Here is a 12384-nt window from a genome sequence, read left to right on the forward strand (position 1 = left end):
CGTATAGATACAATGCATCTATAATTAGTGAAAGGGAGGACAACTACTGAAGAAAAAATAGAAATTGACTCTCAGATGACATCATGGTTTACTAAAAAACATCTAAGAGCATCAAAAAGCCCATTTCTCCCTGTTTCTCTATTTTTCTTTTACTCTTCCACTCTCAAGCTGTAATTCACGCTCGGAAGGAATCCTTGAAAGTCACAAAACAAATCCTCAACATAATCCCTGATAGAATCCTTAAAGAAGTCATGGAAGGAATCCCGGCTTTAAGCATAGTTGAAGCAATCCTGGAAGGAATGTCAAAAAACGGGAAGAATCTTTGGAGGAATCCCGGCAGGAATCCTGGCATGAATACCTAAAAGAATCCCACAAGATTTTCAAGATTCACAGAAATCTTCGAAAGAATACAAGTCGGAATCCCTGGAGCAATCCTAGCAGGAATTTCTAAAGGAACCCTTTACGAAATCGCAGAAGGAATCTTTGAAGGAACTCCACCAGTAATCCCTAAAGGAATGCTGACTAGAACACTTGAAAGAAACCTTCCAAGATTTTCCAAAGCAATCCCGGTAGAAATTCTTGAATGAATCCCGGGAGGATTTACTGAAGAAATTCGGGGATGTATATCTGGTAGAGTCCTGAGAGGAATCTCAGCTGAAAGCTTGGTAAAAATCTCTGAAATAATCACAGAAGAAATACCGGGAGGAATTGCTGTATAAATCCCGAAATGAATGCCTGGAAAACTCCCGAGAAGCCAGCAAGGACCCCGGCACATATACCTGAAGGAATTCCACTAGGATTCTCTGAATATATTTCGACAGAACACTTTGAAAGTATACTAGGATGAATCTGTGAAGTGATTCCAGCAGAAATCCATGAAAGAATGCTGGCTAGAGTTTGTGAAAGAATCCTTTCAGGATTTTCTAAAGCAATGGTCCAGTGCACGAATTTATGCTGACCTCCTTACCATCACCGAAAATTTGACGTTTGAGCTGTGCCGGCACCGGCACCGGCACCGATAGATACCCATATTGCATGGTATCATAGCTCAAACTACCATTCCGTGGCCGCAATCTTGGATATGGTCCGCCATCTTGGATTTCAAAATGACATCGAATATTCATTTTTGAGTTCTACTCATGAATCCCGATCGACAGATACCCATATTGCATAGTATCCGAAGCAGCTTTGCCGTTAAATAGCATACATTCTAGAGTTTTAGACGCCACCTTGGAACCTAAGCCGCAATCTTGAATTCCAATACCCCAGCTACTACCTCCACAACCTAAGGAATGTGTATGCCAAATTTGATTGAAATTTCTTGACGCATTCCAGAGTTATGCCGGAACATACATACAACATTTACATACGTACATACTTAAAAACATAGGGGCCGTTCATAAACCACGACTTTTTGTTGGGAGTGGAGGGGGTCTGGCCAAAGTCTACGCACCATACCAATTTTAAAATTTTTGTATGGACAAAAGTCTACGAGGGGGAGGAGGGGTCTGAGATCGACAAATTTTGGTCTACGTGATTTAAGAACAGCCCCATACAAATAGACAAACATATAAACATTCAAGCATATAAACATACAATCATACATATATTGACTTTTGTATGCATTAATTAACACTCTGCCGAAGAAATGAACTATAAATTGTTAACCGTTGTCAAAATTCCAGGGATATTTTTTTTGCATTGGAATTGAAGCTTATAGATCGTGGCAATATGTAATCTTTGCAGCATCGTTTACGCCATCTAGTGAACCAGTCACAAACTATAAGAGATATTCACGTCAAAAGGATTGTCCTATTTATAGGACGCTGGGCGTTCGGAGTAATGAGCATCTGTGCTATTAATAGGACGCTGGGCGGTTATGGGTTGATGAAAAATTCAGCCAAGATGTCAGGATTAGTATTTGGAAGTGTTGGAAGTGAGAATGGGTCAAAAGCGCATATTTTCACATTCATTGTTCAATAACTTTTGCTTCTTCGAGTGAGAAAGTCCAGGTAATCTTTTAAGTACCGTCAAGGCGCCATTCACCGTGGGGCTCCATTCACCGTGTGCCTTCGAATATTTTTTCATTACTTCCATATTATGATTGAATGATATGACAATTTCCCTTCAATTTCATCAATACAACACTAATGTATTGTTACCATGCCATAACGCTCATTAGAAACATTTAAAAGTATCATTTTGACACTAAAGTGTGTTTACATGAAGCTGGTTTCTGCTCGTTCACTGCATTCATAGTGAAAAAACGAAAACTGCGCTAAGGTGATTTAAGCGATAAACTAAATGTAGTAACGTTTTTATTCCACCAAGAAGCAATTAAATTAACATATCAGGTATGTATTTTGCATTACCGACGTAAGTTTAACAAGAAAGTACGATTACTCGTACTTTTTAATTGAAACAAAAAGGCACGGTAAATGGGTACCCTAAAAATCAATGGTCTCCATTCACCGTGCCCCATATTGTCCCATATATCTAGAAAAAATCGAAAATTTGAACATTCGTTTTTCTAATAAAATCTTGCAAGTTATTACTTGAAATGAATTTCAACGAAGAAAATTGGCCCTTGGCTGGGTTGTTTTGATCATTTTTAAACAAAGAAGAATAAAATTTCTCATACACGGTGAATGGGTTCCTACTACCACGGTGAATGGTGACCAACCACGGAATTAGGCGACCCTACTACCCTTTACTAATTGTACTATATCACCAAATTTTGTGAAAAATGTTCTACTTCTGTGGATATTGCTTTAATTTTAACCTATAATGAAGGCAATTAAAAGCGGCACCAACAATGTTTATAAGACTGGTGTCAAATGACAGCCCTTATTTGCCCCGAATCTTCTTAGATCCACGGTGAATGGTGCCTTGACGGTACATGCACAAATATTGAAAAAATATTTAAAGTTCGTCATTTTTTCTTAAAACTACAAGTGAAAATTGGCCCATTCTCACCCCTTCGAGGGGGTGAGAATGGGTCAAGGGAATCAAATTTGTTCCACATTGACAACAAAGCAAGTTAATAAAGTTCTAGTCAAGGTTGATACAACCTAACAATAATATACTATATGATGGATATGAATTTGAGATACTAAATGTAAAGTGTAAGTGCCATTTTAAAAAGCCTTATTTCCAAGCTTTTTTTGATAATTTATCAAAAATTAACTAATTGCTCTAGAAGCCTAATTTTTATACAGGAACTCTTAGTTAGTTTTTTTTCGACGTAGTATTTGATGAGATATTTCAGATAATGTTTTGACTCAATCTCTTCTCTCTGACCCATTGTCACCCTCAACGACGATAGTATAACCGTTTTTTTTAAATAATTGATATAACCTGCACAGAAAAAAATATGTAATTAAAATTCAGCGAGAAATCATGCACATAAAGGGAATGCTAGAGTTAGTGCATTTTTACATGATATATAATGTAAAATTACATTACCATCGTGTAAATTTCCGCCAACCATCGCGTAAACCATCATAGACACCAACCGGTTACGTGACTATTAGCGGAAGTTTACATGATTGTAACGTAATTTTACATGATATCTCATGTAAATATGCACTTACTCTAGCATTCCCTTTATGTGCATGATTTCTCGCTGAATTTTACATGAATATTTTTTTCTGTGTGGTCTTGTGTATAGCCTCTAGTCATTCAATAGAGTTGAATGGAAATTAACCATTGGTAGTCCGTAGAAAAATGTTCCAACATTGTTTCTACAAATTGGCGAACCATTGAATCACCCTAACCGATGGATATTCAAATGTGCGAGTTTGAAGATTCTCGCTTTGCTTCTCCGGAGCGCCAAAAGAGTATAGGAGTTATGCGATCATCGTCTTTTCGCTCTCGCGCGACTAGCTGACTGACTGTAGTGCTTGCGTTTTCATCGCGAAGCCCGTCGTCGTCAGTCCACCAGTCAGTCAGTCAGTCAGTGAAAAAAGGTTTGATGGTGCAGAAATATGTACGAGAAGTGAAAAATTCGACTTTTTCTTCTCTGGTTCTTGTGTAGAAAAAGCAGAAGGATATACACGGCAACGCGGAGAAAATTTTACCAATTCTTGTGATATGCATTAGGTTTTTGGGGTTTTTGTTTTGTGCGGGCGTGATCCATTTTTGGTGGTTATTGGTAGTGCAGTTCTCGGGGCACACTTGCAGCGAAGAGGAAAATTTCGTGGGATACAGCCAAGGAAGAATAGCTGCTATCTCGGGTGAAGTGAAGAGTGAGCCTGCAGAAAGTTAAGCGAAAAAAAGCATAGTCTTAAAAGTGGTCCTACCTAGTGCGAATGGAAAGTGCGTGAAGAAAAGCTTAAGGCAGGAAGCGAAGAAAAAGCGAATCCAGTGTGGCAGAGTATTGATTAAGTGTTCCGTCGTCCTCCTGAACCTCAGCTGAGCGCCTCCAGGATACAAGGCACAGCCATCCGAATCACCTTCAGCACACTGAAAACTGGGATTACAAGGACGGGAAAATGTTTACGGGTACCCTGCGTTTGAAAATCTGCGAAGCCTGCGGCCTGCGACCGACGGATTTTCAGACGCGACATACGATGACATTCGGCAGACTCAGCGATCAACTCATCGATCCGTATGTCTCGATAGATGTTGATGAAAAGTTCATAGGTAAATGATCGTCACCTTTCTCATAGTATCACATCATCATAGTACACCCAATTAGCCCAGCGGAACCTTATAATTGCATAAGTGAACATTCTGGAGGTGTATCCTATCTCCAGCTTCAATAGACTGCTTAAAAACATGTCGAGAAAATTTCACTGAAAAATCTTAAATCATCCGAACTGCTGTGAGAATCTGGCATAGCAGAGGAAAATGTTGCTCGGAAAAATGTCTTCCTTGGATATTGACATTTGAAAATCACAGTGGTAGTGTGAAATGAAAATGGCTGCCAGTCAGGAGGAAAATGGAAAATTTATTAGGTGGAATTGGGGCAAGAATTTTTCCGTCATTCGACAAACACGCTAATTTGACGTGCAATTTCGATAAACGCATCAAACCGAATCAAGGATGTTTAAAATTTAAACGTTTCAAGAAATTTCCATTCGTTCTGCTGTTGCACTGTGTTTCCTATACATTACACGGCAGTGGCAGAAAAATGCGTTCAGTGATGAGCTGTGAAGGGAATCGTATGGTCCTGGATTTCCCCAGAGCTCGCTGTGTTTAGTCCAACCATCTGTGTGCGTGTGTGTATTTGGAGGAAAAACTCTCCCTCTTCAGGAAAAGTCATCGCTACTGCTAGTGCTGGCTGATGCCTCTTCAGATTGGGAGGAAGCAAGCTTGTGTGATTGTCGGGTTATGCGGGAGAAAATGATCACATTCTTACGCGTGTATGGCTTTCGGTGCGTTTGTATGACACACTGGATAGGTCGCTCTCGCGATTCGCGCGTATAAGCATGCGTTTCAGAGTTGCCAGCCGTTGAAGCCATCATCATCGGGTGGTTGGTCACTCGATTGTTGATAAACAATCGACTGTGACGGTGATCTGGGAAAGTGGATAAGCGAAGCGTTAGAGCATCTGCGATAATTAAAGTTAATAATCAATTAAATGAGCGGCAGCATGCAGTGGAACACCATATGACTGATGTAATTGCTTCGTACCTAAACTGTACAATATTATAAGATTTAATGTAACTCTAGATACATTTGTTATTTTTTAAACTTAAAATTTAGAAGAGGAAAAAACCACTTCGAATGATTTGTTTTACTTTTACAGGCAGTCTACTACCTGGAAAACCGAGAATCCGCAGGGGATTTTATTTAAGTATTTCCAGGGAAAATCCTTGAATATTCAGGAAATACTTTGAAATCTCAGAGAAATTTTATACTGATCAAGAAAATGAAACATTGGGCAAAAAGTGACGACCATTACTTGAAAATGAACTACATTGTCACTGTCGAAACAAATATGTTTCCCGTAATGCCGAGGGTTCTTACTTGAAGCTTTTGGTTCTTTGACGATGAGATTCTTCCGGATGATTATTCAAAAAACAAGTTCTTCCGGATTCTTACCGGCATTTTTCCAAGCCCGAAAGGAATGGGGTTCTTCCTTGAGAATCTTCCAGGATTCCTTTATTTCGACCGATTTCTTTTGGAATTTGTCACGAGCCTCCTACAGAATTTCTTTCCAGATTTCTTTCCGTTTTCCGGTGTTGCTCCCAGAGTCCGTCGTGGGATGTTTCCTGGAGTTCTTGCTGCATTTTCCCCAAAGAAATTTACGTGAAATTTCTTTCAAGATTTGTCCCAAGACCTCAACAAGAATTTCTCTCAGCATATCTCTTAGATGTTGTCGTGGAATTTCTCCTGGAGTTTTTCTCAGGATTCTTCTTAACCCGGAAGCGGTCGCGTCGTGTACTGAGTACACGCACCATGGAAAATGCACGCTTGTGAAACACAGCGTGAACGTGGTGCCGTTGCAGGTAGTCGAAGACACGACTTCTCGAGGGTTACAAACCTTCCGGTGTTCCTTTTGGGACTTTTCAGGATTTTCCAGAGTTTCTGCAGAATTTATTCCTGAGATTTCTACTAGAGCAAGGATTTCTTAATAAGTTTTTTACGAATTTTCTGCCGGAGTTACTCCCAGAATTTCGTCCGAACTGATGGCACACATACATTAAAGGTTCTTGCGGGATTTCTTTTGAAGTTTGGGAGATTGGGAGATTCTCTCACGTTTTCATCGATATTTCATTGTTGCGGTCAATGCACACATAAATATTTTAATGTTTTGAAAAGCTTAGTCTTTCAGCTTCCTAATGATGAGTTCAGATTTGAAATCGATGATTGCGAACACAGCAAAAATCACGGTTTAGATATAAAATTCAAAATGGCGGCCAATTGCAAGATGGCCTCTAACATTTTTTTAATTTCAAATGAAAGGTCTATACTTGCCCTTCATAGAAGCGTGTAGTTTTGTACATGTTACAACATGAATTTTCGAGATATTTCGCGATAAATTAGGTGCAATTTCATGAAAAATCGTCATTTTTGTGACCTTGTCAGCCCCTTGGCAAGTAACCCAACCTAAGCGGTTTTCATCCTTTTTCTATCATTTTCTAGCGAATAAGCAAGAAAAATTGAAAATTTCTGACTATGTAAATAGCGGCCTGGTTAGGGCCGTGTAGGGATTTCTGTAGAAATTCAAGAAGGAATCCGGGAAAGAATAAACGTGAGAAGCATCGAGAAAAATTCTTAAAGGAATTTCGGGACGAACTCTGAGGGAGTTTTGCAAAAATAAAAAAGTTCTTGATCTTACGCAATTTTCCTTAAATACTATACTTAATTTTCGAGAATATTTCTGTACAGTTTTTGAAAAATATATAAACTTTAATGATTGATGATTGATTTAATGACTTAATGATTGAAAAATTTTAATTTACAATTAAAAATGAGCCTTATTTTAATAAAATTTAAATATTTTTCATGAACTATACGGAAAAATCCTCAAAAATTAAGTAAAAATTTTAATGAAAAAATGCGTCTAAAAGAATTCCACCAAATCGCTGAATTGAAATTTAGTTTATAACTCTTAAAATTGTCCCTGCAAAAACCTGGAACTAAGCCACAATATTCAAATGTCCCAACCAAGCTGGCAAAGATAGTTTTGTTAATTTGTTTAGTTTTTTTTTGTAGGCTATTATCCTATTTATTTTTGTTTTATTTTTATTTACCATTTCCATGAGGCCTGTATCTTATTTTTCACTTTCTGGAGCCGGACTATTTCGCTGCTACTGCCACAGCCTTGCTAGCATCAAACACGTTCGTTATGGTCGATTTCATCATTAGGGTCATCGGAGGGTCACCTCTCCGCCAAAGAATTAATGTTCCTTAAAACATCTAACCAAAATCTGATTACTTCTCTATTTTTATGAGCTAGGGTATAAATGCCAGTTGTTTTGATGAGTTCAGATCCGATACTATTATCACCAACTAACTTTTTGTTCTTGAGCTGCTGGATAACTTTCTTAACTTCCGTCAACGTGGTATCAGGTATCAGAAGGCCGGCTCCAGAGGCACGTTATCTTCTATTTGGGACATTTTTGCCATTGCCACATATTTAAGCCTATTTCATCATCTACCTGAGGGACAATGGGACAAGGGATGGGAATTAGGAAAGGAAAAGGTGATAAAATATGGAGGGGTGCCCTAGAATAGTGATGAACGCATAAGCGCAACGAGAGCCCATAGCTCATACCATAACGGGTTTAATCAGTGCCCTGAAAAGGACACTGTAAAACGCGTTAGCGTAAAGAGCGCCTGTAGCTTATTGGAGGTAGCTTCCCAAGTAACCACAAGCATTATATCATTGCACGAATTAAACTGAATATCAACCTTTGCAATGCGAAATGCAGTAATTCCACACTTGTCATGCAATAATTCTTTAGATTGACATTATCAATATAATGATGCATTACATGTTTCTTTACATTAGGGTGCATTAAAGGCTGATTTGCGACAATTCAATAATTCAACACTACAAAAACTGAATAAATGCAATGTACAAACTAGATGATGTTGCTCTAACAATACAATTATTCAATTCAATTCATATTTATTTGTTGTTTTATCAATTCACTAAAGTAGTTACATTGGTTCATTATAGAGTTTTGGTTTGCCTTACAACTATACCATAATTCACTGTATCATTTGATGCATTATACACAATTCATGTTCATTCAATTGCAGGAAAATACTCGCAAAAAACCTGCCAGACAATACAATTATAAAAGACTCTAATAGTAAACAAACAAAATCAAGAAGAGTGAACAACTTGACGGTCAACTCTAGCGGTTTTCAACACTTCTGGTTCGACTCCCGACCAACTTAATCCCCGTTTGAACAACCGATTGACGATTTTCTTCAGCAAAACCGTTTAAGAGATGACCTTTTCTCTTTTCTGTTGTCTGCTATCACATGCCAATAATGATGGAAACCACAATTTGCATAATGAGTAGTGTGCGAAGGGTGTTTTGATTGTCTTATGTTGATTAAATAACTTCTAAAATGCATTATGGATTTATCAGTGATTTGAGATCTATTACACATGACATAGTTGTTTTGCCCTCTACTGCAATGATCGAGACAGAAAAACAGTTTCCTTTTATTTAGTTAATGAAATATCTGTTGTTATCACTGCAGCAGAAACGGTCCAAGGCGCCAGCGCGAATGGAACTCATCTAGCGGACTTCAGCACTTCTAGTTCGACTCCCGACTGGCAACAAAAAATAATGGTTACAACATTCATGTGTGGGCGCATTAGTACCGTCGATAACGAAACGGTGCTAAAAATAGATTTTTATTATGTTTTTTCGTGTTGCACGTATTAAGAATGTGCAAATGCAAATGTACAGCACATGCATTTATGTTACTTTTGCAATGGCTGTCAACGTGCTGCAATATGTGGCACTAATTTGGTTTTAGTGGGGCCCTTTTCGATTTTAATATTGCTTCAATGAGGTGTTCGTGGTTACTTGAGTTGTGACGTTTTATGCGACATTCAATATGACATTCAAAGGCACATCATCGAAAGCATCCTCAATATTCAGAAAATCACCCAATGAAATACTACATCTGAGCGAGTGCTTTCTTGAAAACGTACACAAATTTGTGTAAAAGAGTCACTGAGAACATCCCAAATTGGGAGGCATGTGAGTCACATGAATAGGCATGGTAGCCAGACGAACATCACAGATGGGATAATCCACAATGCGTTTCAAGCATTTCAGAATGAACGAGGTAACCTGATTAATCTAGAACTCATTCCTTCTTTATACAACTCACGCACCCAAAACCCCATTTGCTCCTGGAGATTCGAAGTAAGCAGAGCTTTTTAGTGCCCACTAAATCGATTCAATAGCTACAATTCTCGGGAAGTTACAGATTCGTAACTATACAATAGACTGGTTTATCCGAAGATATTTTGAGCTTGAACAGATCAGAGTTTCATTCAGGAATACTACAATCTTTATAAAGCAATAGTTATGGTATACCACAATGGAGGACGTTGTAGTAACAAAACCACAATAAACCTCTCTTGGAGTGCCAATGGAAGCGAGTTATCCATAAAATGTGTCGCAACAAACAAGTACAGGTTCCCCAGTTTGTTGAGCAGGAACGTCTGAATACGCAAAGTATGCGAAGGAACACTGTGCAAAGAATGTCAAATGGAGACTCCTTATCTGGCACATGCCAATCAGACAACTCATGACAAATTCTGCAGAGTTGTGTTTGGCGCAATTCTATGTTGAGTTATCCATGAACTGTACTACCTAAGTATTCCATCAAACTGAAGTTTCAACGTGGGTGTGTGGACCTAAAACATAGCTCATAGCTGTTGATGCTATTGCCATAAAACAACACACTATTTGCTTCAAAACTGTTGATAAACCTTTAGCACTTCCGCTTAGGTTAAAAAAAAACACTCAGTGTATGAATTTTCCATTTTTTTTTTTACTTTCACTTATCAATAATGAAATGGATTTATTTTTTCGATTGGGATGCTCAAAGTAAATGTAAAAATTGACTTTTGAATGATACGCGTAATGATAGGAATACATATTGCAAAAATGTCAATTTTGAACCCGCGTCTAATAGTACCTTCATTAAAAATACAAGAAAAACTTAGAGGGACTTAATTGAAAGCTTCTAAAGTAATTTTACTTTTGAAAGAACCATGTGCTCAAAGGATATTTATATAAAACTAGCTGTCCCGGCAAACTCTGGGGAATCGAAGTAGGCTTCACCGCGAACGGACGTTTTTTTGCTGCTTGTCACGTTTTTTACGTTCCCGTTTTCAAAATTTCGACTTTGAGTGAATGTTTTAAAGAGAAAAGTGGCAATTAAAGGTACATATTAATTGAAAAAAGATGTTGCACCATTTTTTAGTGCACTGCGGAGGATTCTTCAAAATTGTGTGCTTTTTGTGATTGCGCTCGTAGCGTAAAAACCAGTAATACGCCATCCAGATAGTGCGACAATTTCGCGTCGTAAAATTAGTCGGAGCCGAGAGAATACGCGTTTTTTGAAAAGTATCCGGAAAGTGGTTCGCGTTAAATTACTGGAAGTTGGAAGTGCCGGAGCTCGTCGTTGTCTTGCGTTTAAGAAAAACGCTGACTAAGCGAGCATACTTTGACGAAATTTAGTGTCTCCCGGTCTCGCGAGGAGCTTGGTTTCAAGATTGGATTATTACTTTCGGACCGCACAAACCAGATGGGTGAGAGCTTTCCAATATTCATCATATTAACATATCTGATACATTATTTACACATTTATATATTCATTTAACCATATTTAACCCACTGGAGCGTTTGGTACGGTATGTCCACGCATCCTTCCTCCCCTGTAATTCTGGAATTGCTTCGACGGAAAACTATCGTTTTAAACTCGAGACAGTTCCAAGAATCATCTTTGCGTCAAATACAACGCAGTAGGCCTGGCCGCTTTGACGCTTGCATCATATCCCTGATATGCTACAAGCCTCAATATAGACAAGAACAGTAATTGGGCCTAATCTAACCTGATTACTTTTCAGGATGCTTTCTAGTACTGGCTGCGTTTGTATTAGATTAGATTAGATTAGAACTAGCTGTCCCGGCAAACTCTGTCTTGCCAATTTTGTGGTGGTTTGACAGCTTTTAAGCTCATTAAAGCACCGCACTCTAGATTTGTTTGATTTCGATCATGTTGATTTTCTTCGCAGCTCATAAAAATCAGTACTTTATCAATTTTTCAACTTTTTGAGTTGATTTTCGTAACTTTTTATACATATAAACACAGCCACCATGAATACGAATCGAAACGTGCAAGGGTCATGCTGATCGGTTCGGCCGTTCGTGAGTTTTGTTGCCTTAAAGAAGCTACAAACTCATTTTTATATATATCTATCATCTATCATAGATGTATCATAAAACATACAATAAAAAAACACAGTTTTGAAAACAATAATAATAATTCGAAGCACTGCTATTATGTATTAACTTACAATAGATCGTTAACTGCTTTGACATCCATGCACACCACAACAGAAACACGAGATTTTTTTTGTTCGGGCGTGTTGTCATTCTATCTACGAAAATTTGAAATATTTTTATAATTTTCAAATGCGCTCTTTCAACTTCAACTTCCGGTGGGAATCGAATCCACGACTTCTAATTCGTCAGACGGGCACTTGATTCCTCCAAGTTACTGTCCCAGACAATTTTCTTAATGTTCTTGAGTTTTTGAATTCGCTGTAACTATTACATGTACATGTACATGTACATAGGAAAAATTTTGCGTAGTATTATCATTGGAGGAACCTGTAGGTACATAAAATCTTTTTTTGATATAAAATCTCAAAAATTGGTTCCTTTT

General features: G+C 38.1%; 1 protein-coding gene across 2 annotated transcripts in view; it reads left to right on the top strand.

The window, feature by feature from the left end:
* Positions 1-3702: 3702 nt before the first annotated feature.
* LOC109413923 (protein kinase C) overlaps positions 3703-12384 on the top strand; it is a 57999-nt gene continuing 49317 nt past the window's right edge. For both annotated transcript variants that reach the window (XM_062858978.1, XM_062858979.1), the window contains exon 1: positions 3703-4644. In XM_062858978.1, coding sequence (XP_062714962.1) covers positions 4494-4644 — 151 coding nt within the window. In that variant the 5' untranslated portion in view covers positions 3703-4493. The remainder of the gene's footprint in view (positions 4645-12384) is intronic.

This window comes from Aedes albopictus, chromosome 3 (genome assembly GCF_035046485.1).
Source record: "Aedes albopictus strain Foshan chromosome 3, AalbF5, whole genome shotgun sequence".
NCBI classification, from domain to species: Eukaryota; Metazoa; Arthropoda; class Insecta; order Diptera; family Culicidae; genus Aedes; species Aedes albopictus.